Source organism: Ceratotherium simum, chromosome 2 (genome assembly GCF_057802395.1).
Source record: "Ceratotherium simum simum isolate JZ-2026a chromosome 2, ASM5780239v1, whole genome shotgun sequence".
Classification (NCBI taxonomy): Eukaryota; Metazoa; Chordata; class Mammalia; order Perissodactyla; family Rhinocerotidae; genus Ceratotherium; species Ceratotherium simum.
Genome location: NC_141901.1, coordinates 40889681 through 40908204, shown reverse-complemented (window position 1 = coordinate 40908204; position 18524 = coordinate 40889681). Strand labels below are relative to the sequence as shown.

The 18524-nt window shown below is 45.4% G+C and overlaps 1 protein-coding gene across 1 annotated transcript in view; it reads right to left on the bottom strand.

Moving 5' to 3' along the window:
• ARHGEF2 (Rho/Rac guanine nucleotide exchange factor 2) overlaps positions 1-11417 on the bottom strand; it is a 39080-nt gene extending 27663 nt beyond the window's left edge. The window contains exons 1-6 of the mRNA XM_004436187.3: positions 11143-11417; positions 9602-9719; positions 4063-4101; positions 2119-2236; positions 1480-1519; positions 179-272 (exon numbers count right to left, since the gene is read on the bottom strand). Of these exons, the coding sequence (XP_004436244.3) occupies positions 179-272; positions 1480-1519; positions 2119-2236; positions 4063-4101; positions 9602-9719; positions 11143-11402 (669 nt within the window). The 5' untranslated portion in view covers positions 11403-11417. The remainder of the gene's footprint in view (positions 1-178; positions 273-1479; positions 1520-2118; positions 2237-4062; positions 4102-9601; positions 9720-11142) is intronic.
• Between the last annotated feature and the right edge of the window lie 7107 nt (positions 11418-18524).

The following is an 18524-nucleotide window of genomic DNA, read 5'->3' as shown; positions in this document are numbered from 1 at the left end:
CAGGGATACAGGGAGGGAGACTGGGAGAGAGAACATGTGTTCCCCTAAAACTTGAACCATTGCCCTGAGTCTCAGTCTACCAGGGGAAGGGGGGGAGGGGAGCGATGGTGGGGTGGGGGGAGGGAAAGTGGGGAGGGCAGTGGGTCCCAAGCCTCCTGCTTCCCTGGCTCACTCTTACCTTGGCCTTCCCGGTCATGCCCAAGAGGAAGCTGAGGGTCCGTCGCAGGGAGGAGCCTGCCCAGGTACCTGAGCCCCCTTCCAGTTGGCCACAGCTGCAGAGAGAAAAAGAAGAGGTGAAGCGATGGAGACGGAGCTGGAATAGAAAAACAAGATACTCACAGAGAGATAGCAGATGAAGGTGTCATGACCAGGAGAGAGAGAATGGAGATACGAGGGGGAAGACTCAGAGAAAGGGTGAGGAAGAGGCAGGGAGGACTTGGAGAGAAAGACCCCCCCACACACCTCCTAGGAATTCCTGGATGTGGACACTACAGTTTCCCAGGCCCCTCTATTTATGAGGAAAACTCCAGGCTCCTCCCAGATAAATACAGACTCCCCCTTCCTACCTAATCCAGGCCCAGTCTCCTCTCTCATGCTGCTCCCCAACGGAAGTGATATGGGGTGGGGGCTCTCCAGGGGGGCATTTCCCCTCCCAAGAGCCCTGTGTACGACCCTCTCTGCTGTTTGGAAAGGGCCTCTGGGCCTAAAGCCAATAAGGACTGAATTTCCTGGGATTTCATCAGCCCCATCCCATGAGCTAATCCCAAACCCGGAGCCAGGAGGATGTGTCAGCTAGAGATTTTTAGGACCACAAATCAGAGCTTGATATCTTAAAGGGCCCATTACTAGCTCACATACCCACAGTGTCTCAGAGGGCTGACCCACTCCCATCAGGCTTTGGCTATAGGAGCCAAATAAACAGGTGCTGATTTTGCGTGCTTATTTACCTAGTTATTGAAATCTCCCAGCCTCCACCATGATTCCTGAACTATGCCTCCAGCCCCTGCCCTCTCCCCTCAGGGCCCTACAGCCCTTGCCCAGCTCTCCTTAGAGCCACTCCCCATTGGTCAGTTATCTGAGCTATCCAAAGCTGATCCATGGTCCTTGGTCACTGTCTCTCCCTAAGACTGTCCAACAGCCAATCTGCCCGCTCACCTTTCCGGCATTGACAACAGCAAGCCACTCCCATTCTCTTTTATTCAACTGACACCCTGGGGTCTAGATACTCCTTTTCTTTCCCTAATTTCTTCCCCATTCCATGGAGCTACCAAGAACCTTCTGAACCTTCCCTGGCCAATGAAAAGAGGGTGAAGTCTATGCAGCTCAGGGAGAAGGATATTTGGAGGTCTTTGATCAGAAATGTTAAGGGGAGCAATGTTTCAGGAAGCAGAGACCCTTGGGGCCATGAAATCCATGGCCCAGTCCCATTGCCCCTCCCCCATCTGGGCCTTTGAAGGGCTCCGAGTCCCCCAAACTCACCTTTGGCTGAGGTCAGCGGCAGAAGACTGGGATAAGTTCCCTGCCAATACAAAAGGAGATGGGAAGTGTCCAGCTAAAGCCAGACAAAGGTGCTCAGGGCTGCCTCCCCCACCCGCTCCACCTGGATCAGGTTCCCAAGCTGCAGGTGCATGTGACGCCATTCCTGAGGGCGGGCGCTGGGGAGCAGGGAGGGAGGGCGGAGTCTGAGCAGAGCAGAGCTGAAGAACTCAGGAACCAGGGAACAGAGCACCAGGGTTATGTGGAGAAGGGGGCTGGGCGCTGATGTCTCAGTTCTGTTTCTGGTGAGTGGGGAGGGCAGAGGTTTCACACTGGGCCCCCAATGCCTCATCTTGACAACAGGGTACATTGCAGGAGGTAACTGACCTCCGTCTCTGGTGACAGGGGAAGCTAGAGAGCCTCACTCTGTCCCATGTCCTCCTTCATTGGAAGGACAGTCTCAGAATGCCAAAGTCCTGAATTCAGATCTCATTTGAATAAAGGCATTTTGGGGTTTCCAAGGGTGTGTGGTTAAACAACATAATCCTGGACATCTGGACCCTAAACAGCTGGCTCGGAGGAGTGGTAATGAGACAGACGGGAGAAGGGGCCACCACTGCTTTGCTCCCCACTTTTACTCACCAGCTGGATCTGAGCAGCCCAAGAAGCAATTGATGCCACTCATGGATACAGACTTGGAAAGCATGCCAGTGGCTGAGTGGTCCAAAGGGCCAGAAGATGGATGACAGGAACCCTGGCCCTAGAATCATGTCAAGAATCCTCACACAAAGGTCAGGCCTCATCCATCTGCCACCCATGCCCTTCACTTTCCCACAGCATGGCCCTTCCTCAAGGCCTTCCGGCCTTCCACGCCTTTCCACTACCCATATCTGGGATATTCCACTTGAAATAGCTGGGAAGTTATTCCTGCTATTTAGCATTCATCACTCTGCTGCAATTCAAGCCCAGGCTTCCTTAATATAGAAAATATCTTAGAAAAGATTTACCCTGAATAGTTTCCAGAGATGACAAACTCAACCTATAGAGGCCAGGCAGGTAATGGGAAAAAAACGAGGCAGTCTGGGTTTAAGACAATAGGGAATAGAAATATTCATAAACCACACAGCCAACCATTAGGAAATAAATTTTTTTCTGAAGCCTACATGAAGCATTACAAAAACTGGCCACATACCAGGCCATAAGGCAAATTTTAACACATTTTGAATAATCTGTATTATAGAGATCACAGGAAACAATCCAGAAGTCCCTTTCCAGTAGACTAGATAAAGAATCTGTGATATATTTATACATCAAAATACTATTCAAAAATAAAAATGAACAAACCACAGCTCACCCAACAATACGGATGAATCTCACAAACATAATGTTGAGTGAAAGAATCAAGACACAAAAGATGTATATACTGTACAATTATATTCATAAAAAGTTTTTAAAACAAGCAAAACTAATTGATATTGTTTAGAGATGCATACAAAAGTGGTAAATCTATAAGGAAAATTGGTCTCAAAAGTCAAGAAAATAGTCATCTCTGCTAGGAGAGAGAGGGTTCTGAATGGGGAGGGACACAGCGGCTTATGGATTTTGATGATACTTTATTTTTTCTTACCTGGGGTGGTTACACAGCTGTTTGCTTCCTAATTATGCATTATCTTGTTCATGTAAGTTTTATATACTTTTCTGTATGTATGTTTTATTTCAAAATTTTTTTAAGTTTTTAAAAAATCTTGATAGATTTAGAAATTTTATTTTATTTATTTATTTTTCTTTATTTTTTTCTTTTGAGGAAAATCAGCCCTGAGCTAACATCTGCCAATCCTCCTCTCTTTGCTGAGGAAGACTGGCCCTGGGCTAACATCCGTGCCCAGCTTCCTCCACTTTATATGGGACGCCACTACAGCATTGTTTGCCAAGCGGTGCATTGGTGCACGCCCGGGATCCTAACCGGCGAACCCCAGGCCACCACAGCAGAGCACGCGCGCTTAACTGCTTGCGCCACCAGGCCAGCCCCAGATTTAGAAATTTTAAAACACCCTTCTAAATAAACTTACTGGTCAAAGAAGAAATCATAATGGAAATTTAAAGATATTTTATAATAACAATAATGAAAATACTACAGAACAAAACCTGTGAGAGATGGCCAAAGCAGTATTTCAAGGGTAATTTGTAGCCTTAAAATGCTTATATTAAAAAATTTAAAAAGCTGAAAATTAATGACTTATGCCAACTTAAAAGGTTAGAAAAAGAAAAATGGAACAAATCCAAAGAAAACAGAAGGAAAGATACAATAAAGATAAAAGCAGAAGTCAATGAAGTAGTAAACATAAAGTAGGATCAATAAAGCCAAGAGTTATTTTTTAGGAATAGGCAAATAAAATAGACAAACCTTTGATAAGAGTGATGAAGAGAGAAGGCCCAAATAAAAGTAGAATGAAAAAGTAGACCTAACTACAAAAAGAGCAGTGATTAGAAAGATAAGAAAATACTACCTACAACTTACTGCTAGTAATTTTGAAAATGCAAACAAAATAGACAAATTCTTTAAAAATATACATATATATAACTTACCAAAACTGAATCTAGAAGAAATAGAAAGTCTGAGTGGTCCTATTAAAGAAATGGAATCAGAAGTTAATCTTTCTATAAACAAAACAAAACACATCAGGCCAAAACAGTTTTATATGCAAGGGACAGATCTTTCAAGGAATAGATCACTGAAATCTTATACAAACTCTTCCAAAGAATAGAAAACAAAAACTTTCCAACTCCTATAAGGCAAGTATAACCTTGATTCTTAAACTACACACAGTAGTATGACAAAGGAAAATTATGGGCCAATCTCTCTTGTGACCATAAATGCAAAAACCCCAGACAAAACATTAGCAAGCTACAGTAGATTTTAAATGGCTACAAATTATTTGCAGCTCCTCCCATCAAGGAATCTATTTCTTCACTCTTAGGATCTGAGCTGGCCTGTGACTTACTATGATGAATAGAATGTGGCAGAAGTGGCATTATGTAACTTTTGAGCCTAAGCCTTAAGAAGCCTTAAAGCTTCCACTCTTGCCCACTTGGAATGCTATTTCCATGTAACAAACCTAAGCGAGCCTTCTGGAGAGGCCATGTGCATCAGAACCAAGGCATCATAACTGGCAGCCTGCCAATCGACAGGCATGAGTATGGCCATCCTTGACCATTAGCCCTATTCAAGCCACTAGACAACTACAGCCACATAAGTGAGTCCAGGTGAAATCAGCAGATACTCAGCTGAACTCAGTCCAAATTACCCATCCACAGAATTGTGAGGGGAAAACAAAAACAAAAATGTTGTTGTTTAAGCCACTAAATTTGGAGTTGATTTGTTATGCAGCAATAAATAATTGATACCACAAATGAAATCCAGCAATGTATGAAAAGATAATCCAGCATGGCGAAGTTGATTTATCCTAAGAATACAAGGGTGGTTTAACATGAGAAAAATCTTTAAATGTAATTTACCTCAATATCATATCAAAGAAGAAAAAACATCACCATCTCAGTAAAAGTAGAAAAGCACAGAATAAAATTCAACACCCACTCATTGTAAAACCAAAGCCTTGGCAGTTAGGAATAGAAGAAATCTTCCCTAACCTGATAAAGAGGATCTTTTAAAAAGCTACAGCCCAAAATCAACTTCAATAGTGAAACATAAGATGTACTCCCTCTAAAATCAGAAAGAAGACAAGGATACTCATTATCACCATTTCTGTTTAGCACTGCAATAGAGCCCTAGCAAGCACAGTAGGGCAAGAAAAAGAATGGAAAGGAATAAATATTGTAAAAGAAGAAACAAAGCTCATTTAAAGATGACATAATTGTCTACTTAGAAAAGAAAAAAAAATCCACAGATAAATGGTTATAACTGAAAAAAGCTTAGCAAGATGAATGACTATAAGATCACTATACAAGGATTAATTCAATTCCATTTCTATAAACCGAAAATAATTATAAAATGTAATTTAGATATAAGAAAGCATTTATAATAGCAACAAAAATTATAAGATACCTAGAAATAAATCTAATAAAGATTGACAAGAACTGTATGAGGAAAACTAATACTTTATTAAAAGGCCTTTTTTTTTTTAAGAAAGCCTCACTATATAGAGATATATGTTATTTTTCATGGATAGGACGACATATTAGAAAGATGTCATTTGTCCTAAATTAATCTTTGAATTCAGTACAATTTGAATCAAAATTCAGCAGGAATTTTTGTTTTTTAGAATTGATAAGCTGATTCCAAAATTCACATGAAAATGCAAAAGATCTAGAATAGTCAAGATAATCTTAAAGAAAAATAATAAAGTTGGAGGACTTACATTACTACATTTTTAAGACTTACAATAAAGCTATTGTAATATTATAAATAAAGTTATTAAGACAATGTAGTATTGGCATAAGGATAGACAAATAGATCAATGGAACAGAGAACAGGGCCCAGAAATAGACTCACACAAATACCCTCACTTGATTTTCAAGAAAGGCACCATGGCAATTCAATGGGGAAAGTAAGTTTTTTTTAATGGAGCAGCTGGATATTTATATGGGGGAAAACCCCACAAAACCTTGATTTCTACCATACACAAGAATCTAGACAAATCATAGACCTAAACATGAAAGCTAAAACTATAAATCTTCTAGAACAAAACATTGAAGAAAAATCTTCACATTCTTGGGATAGGCAAGATTTCTTAAACATGATCAAAAGCACTAACCTTTAAAAAGTTGATAAATTGGACTTTATCTAAATTAAAAACTAATGCTTATTAAAATACACTATTAAAGTAAAAATGCAAGTCAAAGACTGGGAGAAAATATTCACAATACATATATCTGAGAAAAGACTCAAATCCAGAGTATATACAGAAACTTCAAATCAATAAGAAAAAGACAAGCTGTTTTTAAAACTGGGCAAGAGACTTAAACAGTCATTTCACAAAAGAAGATATTCAGATGGCCAATAAGAATACGGAAAGGTGCCCAACAAAATTTTTCAACAGGGACATGCAAAATAAAACCAGAATGAGATACCTCTAAGACACTCACCAGAATGGCTGAAATTTAAAACTGGACAAAAGAAGTATAACATATCTAAGAATAAATCTAATATATATCCACAAGATCTGTGTGGAAAAAATGATAAAAATTTATTAAAAGACATTAAACGGAGAGGTATACTATTTTCATAGATAGGAATAAGCAATGTGATAAAGATGTCAACTTTCTCTAAACTAATCTTTAGATTCAATGCAACTCCAATAAAAATCTCAAAGTTTTTTTTTTTTTTTTTTTTGTGAGCAGATCAGCTCTATGCTAACATCTGCCAGTCCTCCTCTTTTTTTGCTCAGGAAGACTGGCCCTGGGCTAACATCCGTGTCCATCTTCCTCCACTTTACATGGGACGCCGCCACAGCATGGCTTCCTGAGCGATGCGTCGGTGCGCGCCTGGGATCCGAACTGCCTAACCCGGGGCCACTGCAGCGGAGCACGCGCACTTAACGGCTTGTGCCACTGGGCTGGCCCCTCAAAGTTTTTTAATGCATGTTTTATATGTATGTTATACTCCAATAAATATGTTAATTTTTAAAAAATTAAAAAATTCTCTTTATTTAAAGACACTATGGGAGAGGGAAAAGACAAACCATATTTCTCCATCTTTGAGAAAAGATCGCTTCAACACATATAACAACAAATAATTAGTATTCAGAACATATAAAGAACACATTCAAAACAATAAAGAAAAAACCCTCAAAGAACCCAATACAAAAATGGGCAAAAGACATGAAGAGGAATTTCACAGAAGAGGAAACACAAATGAACAAAACACATACGAAAAGATGCTCAACCGCATTTGTAATAGGATAATTCAAATTAAGACCACAATGAGATTTATAACCACTGGACCAGCAAAATTAAGGAATCTGATGACTCCAAATGTTGAAAAGGATATGGATCAATGGGAACTCTCATGTACTGCTGATGGGAGTGGAAACAATTTGCCATTATATTGTAAAAATGAACATCTGTGCACTCTACGACCCAACAATTCCACTCCAAGGTATACACCCTGGAGAAATTCTTGCAAATGTGCACCAGAAGGTGGATAAAAAGGATGTTCATATCGACAATTCTTCATAATAGCAAAGAATGGAAATTGCTCAAATGTCCATGAACAGAAGAATGGAATGAAAATGAATGAACTATAATTATTTGCAACACATGGATAAAAATTAGAAACAGAATGTTGAATGACAATGTAAGTTATAGAAAATTTTGTACAATATAACATCATTGTTTTTAAACTCAGAAACAAAAAAAAAGAAATGATATATTATTAGGTAATGCATATATCTGTGTTAAAACTATAAAAAATGTAAATGAGTGGTAAAAGAAAGTTCAAGATAGTGATTATCTCTGGTGGGGAAGCAAGAGAATAAGAGAAGAGAGGAAGACGTAAACAAAGATAAATGTATTGGTGATGTTCTAGTTCTTGAGATGGGTGGTCAATTTACCAGACATTCATTTTTAAATATTATATTTAAAAGACAAAGGGAAAAAATACAACAGAGGGTATTAGCAACTCTGGCAAACTGGAGCGCACAGGCCTCCTTTAAGGACATCTGAATTTTAGAAAGTGTAAGCACCATGCTGGCCAAACAAAATAAATTTTGGAGCTAGACTTGGCTCATAGACCGTCAGTCTGCAAGCCCCAGTCGAATTTAATGAGTCTCAGACTTTTGCTGCGTGGACTGTGGTAGAGTACTGATATGCACATATTACTGCAGGAAGAAACAAAAAACCTCCAACATATAGACAAGGAGAAATGTAAGGGGAGTGCTTAAAGATTAGGTGGAGAGAGGGGAGGAATCAGAGCAGGAAGGCATAAAAAGAGAAAAAAACACTAGGGAAAGGGGGGAAAGAAGAGAACATATAATACGAAGAAGGGGAAAGTGGAAAGTGGGGAGAAGAGAAAGGTGGAAGAGAGGGAAAGGAGTATGAAGGAACAGAGGGGAGAAGAGGAAAAAGAAACCGTTATTTCTTGCACTCATCCTGTGTGCCAGCCTCTGTACTGGGCACTTGAACACCTATTTTCACTGAATAATCACAACTTTAAAAGACAGTTGTTATTATCCTGGCTTTCAGAGAGACGACATGAATTGTTCAGCTGGTAAATGAAGGATCTCAGAGTCAGTTTGACTCCCAAATCCTGTTCTTTCTATGATACCATATTGACATGGGGGTGAGGGAAGACATGCAGAGATGCTGATGGAGAAAAGTGAGTGAGGGGATCAGATGGGTCTTCCCCTGACAGGCTGTAACAGCCTCTTGCTCTCAGCCTGTCTCCCAAACCACAGGCACTGGAACAATGAGGCTGGGGTGGGTAACCCTGGCCAGCTAGAGGATGAGCAGGAAGGGAGGCAACATTTAGTCACCAGGCTTGAGACATTTCTGTGTACTCAGGAACTCTTAGCTAGTAGACCCAGCGGTGTCTCGCAAAGCCCTCATATCCTCAGGTCCTTAGGTCCTGGTTTGAGACCTCCCCCCAGTTATGTTCCCTAAGCCAGAAGGCTGGGCAATCTCTCTATCCTGTCTCATTTGATAATCTCATGATTATCTTGTTAGAGAACTATTGTCTTTCAAGGTACCAGATGCCTAGTTTCATCCCACAAATAATAAGTTCAGCTCCAAATCTGAGAAATGTGGGGGTCTACAGAAAGAAGTGGTTTTAACAACTAGGGGAATAGGGGCCTTTTAATGAAAGAGGAACAGAGATACCCACATCAACACAGAGACACAGACACAGAAAGGAAGGAACAGAGAGTCTTAGCGAAAGAGACAGAGGCAAGATACCGAGAGTGGGGAACAGAGCAGACAGACCCAGGGAAGCAGACAGAGGAGTACAGACAACAGATTCAGATTCAGTCGGATAGAGTCAGAGTGATGCCTGGGCACAGAGAAATCCAGCAGCTGGCAGAACAGAAGAGGCACAGAGTGGTGGCTGGACAGGCAAGGAGGCAGGAGAGGGGGAGGAAGGCAGTGGCCTCCATAAGGATTAGTCTGTCCATACCACGCGGGAGGACTGGCCACCTCGGTGCTGCAGTTCCAGAAAGGTGTCCAGTTCCTCTTGGCTCTGCAGTAAGGGGGCCTCCTGGGGGCCCGCGCATCCCGATGCCTGCAGTTTGCTCCTGAAACACACATTGCCACCACCGCCCTTGGTATCCAGTGGCCACTGACGGGCACCAGGGAGGAACACCGCCTCAGCCGAGCCCTGTTGCTTGCCCCCAGCCCAGCCCTTCCTGTTGGCATAGGCTCAGTTCAGACCCAAACTAGCCTCTCTTTGGGGCTGTGCTCTAGCAGAGGTGCAGAGCTAGCTACAGGCAAGAGTGACCCCTGCTGGTAAACAGGCAGTACTGCCCTCCAGAAGAAAGCCAGTGCTCCGGGAGAGGCAAATGAAGGGCAAGCTGGATTCTCACTCCTTGCCTGGTTTCTGATGACAGCCTTTGCCCCGACTCAGCTGAATAGCGTGCCCAGGGCTCCTTTCCCTCTCTACCCAAAGGGCAAGAATTGATGCCTGATAGTGAAAGATGGCACCTGCAAGACTCTGAGATACAGTTGGCATCACATAAGGGGTACCCAGGGCATCTCTGCCTTGGACCAGCTGCTCTTAGGAAGGTGCCATGAGCCCTGCAGGCAAGGTTCTCTCCCGAGTTCCCACCCAAGCCAGTTCAGGGACAAGGTGCAGGGTCCTCTCCCCTAACCCGGCCCAGCCAGCCCTGCCCAGGAGCTAGAGAAGGTTGGTCTACTCACCAGAGCTAAGGGAACTCGTCCAAGGGGACCATTGCCAAAGCAGAGAGACAGTGCCCTTCCATGGCTAGCAGGCCCTCACATGACCACTCACACTGAACTCTTCACGCTCACCCCAGGCCTTCTATTTCTGACTTCCTCTGTCTTTGGGGAAGTGGTCAGGGATTTTCCAGGAGAAGCGGAAGAGATGGGTCCCTCTTTTCCGGTCTGCCAAGCATATGCAGACCTCTGAGCAAGAGTAGCTATTCTCCCATTGCAGGGCTGTACTATGATGACCAAAACATCTTGGGTCTGCCTCAGCCTGGACCCAGCAGATAGGCAGCAATTTGGGAAAGGGGCAGATTCAATGCTCCAACCCTGTGACCACTTCTCTCAAGAAAGAAACCTTCCAAAGTTCTCTGGGCCTCAGTTTCCTCATCTGTAAAATGAGATTGGGTCGTATGATCCCTGAATCCCTTCCAGCTCTGGCATCTCTGTATGCGTCTATGAAACCCAAGTGGAGATGGAGGCAATAAGACCAAATGTCCTGATATTCACCCCAACTCCACACCTTACCCCCTCCACTCTGACCCCCACCTGCCCTTGAGACCAGGTAGAAAGAAGGTGCTAGGACCACTAGGGAGAGCCACATTTTGAAAGGCAGGGTCCATCCTCCCCAAAGCCCTCCCATAGGCCCAGGTTCTGATTCCCTAGGGAAGAGACTAGGGACCCAAGTCCCTTCAATTCCTGTCATTCGTTTCTGACCACTTTCTCCTGGGTCTAGGACTTGAGGGAAGGAGGACAGAAAGTCCCCTGGGGATTTACCTGCTCATTGGATCCTGGAGCTCCCTGCCTGGCCCCCAACTATGTCTTTTGAAGGGGTCATAGTTGTGGCTCTGGGCACGGAAAGCCCCCGACCTTCGGAGGGGTACAGCATGGAAGCCATCTCCCTCCTTTTTTCCCTCTTCCTCCTCCTCTTCCTCCAGCTGCTCTCTGGACTCCACTGCAGACAAGCAGCGGCGAGTGTGGCCTTGGGGTACCAGGTCTCCACCTGTGAGGAACACCTCTGGGACGTCTCTGTTCATGGGAGGCACACGCAGGCCAGTCTGAGTCAAGAAGACAGAGAAGGGTGAGCAGAGTTCTAGAACTCAGGAAACTTGGAACTAGAAAGATGTCACAGTCAGCAGGGCCTAGAGTATCTAGTCACCCCTCCCTTTCCTGAAGCACAGAACTGGAGAAGGCTGGCTCAGGATCACACCAAGAATTAACTGCAGAGCCAAGTCCAGAACTTGGGTTTTCTGACACCCAGTCTAGTGTTCTTTTTTGAGGCAGATTAGCCCTGAGCTAACATCTGTTGCCAATCCTCTTCTTTTTTGCTGAGGAAGATGGGCCCTGGGCTAACGTTCATGCCCATCCTCCTCTATTTTATATGGGACGCCACCACAGCATGGCTTGATGAGCGGTGCATATGTCCGCGCCCAGGATCCGAACCTGTGAACCCCGGGCTGCTGAAGCGGAGCGGGTGAACCTAATCACTATGCCACTGGGACGGCCCCCCAGTCCAGTGTTCTTACCAGTACATCATGACATCCTCATTCACTCATTATTTTTCCATTTACTGAGCACCTAAATGGCAGAAAACCAAGCCAAGAAAAGAGAAATAGATATTGTTCCTGTCCTCAAGGAATTCACAGTCTAGTGAGTATGTGTGTGTGTGCACATGCACGTGTGTGCACATAGACAAAAGCACAAATCACAAATGACGGACTGGCCAGAGTATGCCAAATAACCAGCTGGACACTCAAAAAAGGGAGGCAGAAGGGAGTAGATAGGCTTTCAGATGGGCCTGGAGGGGTGGAGTGGTTAGGATTTGGCCAAGTTGGAGAGGGAGGAGGCTAGGTGGATAAAGCTGGAGGGAGAAAAGGTTCAGGAGTGAGAAAGCATTGTGAGTTCTTCCCTCTAAAATTCTGGTCATATGGGGAGTAAGAGAGCTATTACCACCTCTCCTCGTGCGGCAGAGAGAAGGGCTCCAAATCCCAGCCACATCGCAGTTCCTTCTCTCTCTCCCAGGACTGCACTGTTGTCATTGCCCAACCCTCCCACATGCCATCAGGGCTTGCCTCAGTGTGTCTCAGAGTTAAGAACCCTCGGGTGCTCTTAAAGTTGAAATGATAAGCCCCATTCCAGAAAGAAGTACCAAATTCCAGAGGACCAAGATGGTGGAGGGGCAGGAAGGGAACTAACATTACTGCATACCTCTGTACAGCTCACTCGTAGGCCCTGCCTCTCTGGACCTTCTGCTAGGATGAGTCTCCCAGGCTCCCCTTCTTCAGGGACCACTCCCAGCTACTGAGATGTTGGGAGTTCCCAGGAGGACCAGGAAGCTGTGAGCAAGAATCCTGCCTCCTCCCAGGCTTTCTGTGCTATTACCCTCCCCCCGCAGGAGCATTCACATTGTTGGAAAGTTGCTCCTTCAATCAACTTTTCCCCTTTTCCCTCTCCCACTGCAATCTGTCCACTGCCCCTCCCCCCACTCAGGGCGGCTGAGAAGGTGCTTGAGCCTGTGTCGACTGCATGCCTGTCCACCGCAGGGAAGGAGGGAGACAAGTGCTCAGGCCTCTGCAGACAGCATTCTGCTGCCCTGCCAGGTGGGTCTAAGGATAAAAAAGGAGAGGCCTAGGAAACCTGCCCAGGCCCTGTGCCTGTCCATGCTCATTACATCTGGAAGCAACGTAGAGCGGACCCCTCAGCCAGCCACGAGGAGAGATCTCTCTCCTGGTCTACAGACTTGGGCCTCATGCCGTCTGATGTGCTGTCTGTAAATGCGATAGGCAGATCTGGAGGGAGCAGGACAGAGGCTGAGGGCCGGAGCAAGGTCCCTGCCAACCAGTGGTCTCCAAAGCTGAGATCTGGGGGGGCAGGAGGGAAACAGACAAAAAAGTATTGTGAGAAGTGGCAGTGGAGGGAAGAGCATGAACTGGAGGTGCTGACTAGGAAAAGAGGAAGAGGGGCTGGGAACAGGACAGAAATTGAGGGGCACCGAAGCAGCGCTGCAAGGATCTTGGGTGCTTGGCATTCAGTGACCTCACAAAAGAGAAAAGACTGCTTGAGCTACACCCCCTGTAGCCAGCTTCTCTCTGCTATCCCTGCCCTACTTCTGCCTGCAGGGCTGATTTGGCAAGATGAATGAAATGCAGTGAATTGAAGCCCTTTCCTTTCCCTCTGTTCCTAGAGACGCCTTCTGCTGGAGATGGTACCCTGCTACCCTGGCCCAGTGGATAGACCTTCTGATTCTGAGATCTTTATGTCCTGAGATCTCACCCTTCTTCCTCCAGCTCAGACCAACTGGAATCTGACCTCAAAGATCTACCCTTTTTCCAGCATCTCTGTCATTTCATTCACAGTCTCTGCCCTCTGTGAAAATGGAGTCCACTGGGCTCCTTCTCCCTCAGCTCTTCATTCCATTTCTCAGAAAGTTTTTCCTGTTTTCTAAACTCCACCCCTCCATGCTATTATGTCAATTTTTATTCTATCCTTTAAAGAGATGAGGTTTAGTAAGGCTTCCTGAACCCCCACCCAGAGACATTCCCTCCTCCGTTTTCTGAAATTCAAGCTGGGGCCCCTATGGTTGTGTTCTCTTCCTTGCTTCCCCTTCCATTAGCTCTCTCCCAGCCCGCATCCCATATCCCCTAGCCTCCCTGAGCTCAGGAAACGGTGCAAGGGAGCAGCCAGGGCTGGGTCTCACACAATGGCTTTATTTAGCTCCCGAATGAGATCACATCATGTCACATCACTGCTTCCGCTGAACAGAGAGATAAGAGATTTTGAAATAGGTCTGGGATCGGACACTCGAGATGGGGGCAGGGGAGGAAAGCAAGAAGGGGCTCTAAGAAGTTGTTTTACTTATCTTCCTGCCTCTAGATCAGATGGTTTTCCCACCAACACAGACTGTCAGTGTCTCCTGCCTCCTCCTCTGAGTGTGCAACCTCCACCTACCACACTAGTCATCGGTGATTCGTTAGACACTGTACTGGGCGCTGATATGGGAGCACATAATATTTTAATAGAGAGAGACATCTGTTATTCAAAACTCTGAGACCATAATTTCTTTAGGGTGTTATAGTGGCTTTGAAGTCGGTCCGATTTGCTAGCTCTGCCACCTTCATAACCTCATGATCCTGGGAACTCGCTTAATGTTATTGAGCTTTAGAATCATCTGTAAAATGGGAATGATAATACCTACCTTGTAAGGATGTTGAGAGACTTGATGATAATGTATAGGTGCAACTAACATTGTACTTGGCACATATTAGGTACTTAACAAATGCTATTATTATTGTTGTTATTATTATTATGAGGAAGCAGAGAGAAGGCAGGGCAGAGAGAAATGGAGAGCTGGAGAGAGGAAAGGCCAAGACAGAAGCAGAGATGGCATTATAGGATGGTTGCCCCACTGTTCTCTCTTAAAAAACAGAGAGGGAGAAAATAACCCACAGGCTGACACTAACACAACTGAGATGGGGACTAATTATCATAACTTCTGATAGAAAAGAGCGCAGGCAACCAGAGCAAGACAGGCCCTGAGGCAGCTGTCCTCTTCAAAGAGGAGGGAGAGAGACAGTGGCCTCCGGTGATTTAAAGCAGGGGTTGGTGAACTATAGCCTGTGGGCCAAATCTGTCCTGCTATCTTTTTTAAATGGTTGAAAAAAAAAATCAAAAGAAGAAAACTACTTTGTGGCACATAAAAATTACATGAAATTCAAATTTCAGTGTTCATAAATAAAGTTTTTTTGGGAACACAGCTGTGCTCATTCGTTTACATCTGGTCTATGGCTGGTTTTGCCTTACGACAGCAAAGTCGGTAGTTACGACAGAGACCATATGGCCACAAAGCCTAAAATATTTATTATCTGGGTCTTTACAGAAAAAGTGTGCAGACTCCTGATTTAGAGCAACTGGGTCTCAAAATCTCAGGAAGGAGGAAAGAGATCAAAGAGAGACATTAAGGCTCACTGCACACACCGACCAGGCATTCTGCAACAAGCTTGGGGGCGGAGGGACAGTGAAGACCTCAACATAGCCATTTCCTAAATAGCATCTGGCGCCTGCGGAGGAGGAGGGTTAACCCACGGTGAGTACCTACACCATCTTGTGGCATCCTCACAACCATTTCTTGCAAGGGACATTATTATCCCTATTTTACATACGAAGAAACAGGTAGCACAGAGAGGTAAAGAAACTTGCCCAAAGTCACGGGGCTATGGAAGGTGGAGCTGAGTTTCCAAGCAGATCCATCACACTACAGAGCCTGAGTTCTTTGCTGAAACCAGAAGGCAAGCTCCCAGAGAGCAAGTGGCTAGCTTTGAAAGAAATCTGGCAGTATTGTTATTCACCCCCCTAATTCCCGCCCCACCCCCCAGCCAAAGAAAGGAAGCAGCTTCCAAAAGAAATTAGATGGGGGTTCCAAAGAAGTTAAGTTTGTCCTTTCTCCTCCCTCTGTTATCTTAGAAGTCTGAATGAGGTGATGGGGGGAAGGCAGGGCTCTGCCTATGTTTGCTGCCAGCAAACACTGGGAGTAGCTGCTGATAGCAACCACACAGCTCAGCACAGGCCACTAGGGCAATGCTGAAGGGCCCTTTTGCAGCCTGGAGGGCTCCCTGGGTCTGGATCTGGGGTCCTAAATCTCCCAAATGTAGACCATAATGGGAAGACCCGAAAGAACCAGACAGTAAAGAATGGGGAGGAAAGGAAAGGCCAGAGGACACGGTCTGCTAGCTTCTCCTCTAGGTCTCCTAGCCCTGGGGGGGACAGGGTCATAGAAAATCCTTTGATGGTTCAAAATTTAACCTACCTGCCTCTTCTCCGGTAGAAAGTAAACCATTAACCCAACAGTGTCCTGCAAAGAGGGCTAAAGCAAGGTTTCTCTTAGCCTCAAATAAAGAAGGCCCCAGTAACCCCAGTTCCTTCCCACGCCTGCTCTCCGGACACCCATTCTATGGCAGGTCATAGCACCCAGGTCTCTAATACCTCCCCACCTCATCCTAACTTAGCTACATCATTGCTCTATCTCTCAGTGTGAGACACATGAGATTTTGCTATGTGCTGAACACTGGTGTCCTGGAACTCACTCTCCTCTGACTGTCCTGTCAACTGCCAGAGAGTAGTATCACAATTCCAAAAATCAGAGGAAAGGCAAAGGGTATATAGAGAGATTTCATTCAGCAGACATTGCTTTCGCACCTACCAGGCATCAGGCCTGGAGCAGAGGACCCAGCAGGGTCTACGCACAACTACAATGGTGAGACGGGTAAGTTCGGGCAAAAGCCATCAGCTTCCAGGTCTCCTCCTGAGAGGCACCCACCTGCTTCCTGGGCCCACAGGGCAGGATTATCAACTTTATTGTTAGTGCTTAATTCTAGAAGTTCAAAGCTAGAGAGTCAGGCATCCCCAGCCCCTTGATCTAAGCGCACCTCTTTCTCCTAAGTCAGCAATCAGGCATCTCAAACACTCGCCCTAAATCACCCCTACCTCTTAGATATATCAGGCTCACAAGTCATCAGGAATTTTGCTGCTTTGGGCTTCCAAGTATGAGCACATTTTTTTCTTTTGCAAAATTGGTTTGCAGACTGAACCTAGGGACCCCACCTTCTTCCTTTATGCTGGGCCTGTATGCTTATTCTATCAGGAGCTTATTGGGCCCCAGAGTAGCCCATGATGTGTGGGGCCCAGGGAAGAGAAGGGCAAGACCAGTCAGTCCTCTTCTACTTCCTTCCAGTTTCTTGGCATGCGTCCTGGCTGCTGTCCCAGAGGGTGGGGCAAGAAAGGGTCTGAGGTTCAGATGGACACACCTGAGAAGACTTTGGTCACTGTGTCCCAGGGAATTAACCCATTGGATCCCAGCAGACAGCTAAAAGTAGTGGGTGGAGTAGGAAAGCCCTAATCTGATGTATGGGGTGATCTGAAATCTGGAAGCTCCTGGCTCTCAGGTATGAGCTGATGGCCCTTTAAATCTCACAATTGATTCCTAGGGATAAAGAGAACAATGTCAGGCACTAGAGGAAGGGGACCCTGGATGAATTAAAATTCCAGAGCCATCCTTCCTGTCCATACCTCCTGAGTAAGAAAAAGAGACCAAAAGACAACAAAATGGACTTTGGTGTCAGATGAACTTGAGTCTGAACCCCAGTCCCACAATTCACCTCTTAATTGACAACAGTTAGTTATTTAACTTCTCTAAACCTTATCTTTAATATAGGGATTATGGTACATCAACCCCATAGGATTGTGAGGATTAAGAATGTATACAAAGGATTTAGCATCACTTGTTGCACAAATAGTAAGTGTTAACTGTTGGCCATTATTGTGATTCCCCATTTGCACACTTACACACATACACACACACACACACACACACACACACACACAATGCCCCCTAATTAAAAATGGGAGCTGAATGCGGGAGGCTGGTGGAGAAGCTACAAATTGTTCTGCCACTTCCCAGGGTGCTGAGGGGTTCCTGAAGATCTCAGCTTCTGAGGATGCCCATTCACGGGGGAAGGACCAGGGAAAGGGAAGATGGAAACTCACCAGACCCAGGAGATATCCCAAAGATGGGAGACCTGTTCGTGTCCTCAGTTGGTGACTTCAACGTAGGAAAAAGTCCCGCTTCAGGTAGCCCCTCTAAGAATCCAGTCCAGCACCTTAGTGGGGGTACCTCTCTCTTGGTGCTTTTAAGGGAACTGCTCATGGTCCAGAAGTTTGTCCAGGAGACAGGGGGGACTCATTCCAGTCCAGACCAGCTGCCTCTTCAACCACTCTAGCCCTTCCCTTCCCCGCCCTACTTCAAACACTCTAGACAGTGCTGGGCCCAGGCCTTTAACCCCTTGGGTGCCATTGCTGGTCCTGAGGATTCCTGGGTCCCCCTGTCCTCAGCATTCCCTGAAGAAAGAGCAGCCACCGGATTCAGGCTCGTGTGGAAACAGGTACAGGAAGCTAAGCTGAGCTCACCCTGAGGGAAGAGTGTGTGGAAATCTGACATCCCAGGGCACTTTCACTCTCCATCCGGCGGGAAAAGGTTGGAGACAGGAGGGGAGAAAGAGGACACCTCAGGGAAGGCCTACAGCTGGAAACCTACTTAACAGCAAGGTCCTATTGGGGTCAGGGAGGTCCTTTGCCCTCTCTCAAATGTGGCATCAAAGCTACTTGTT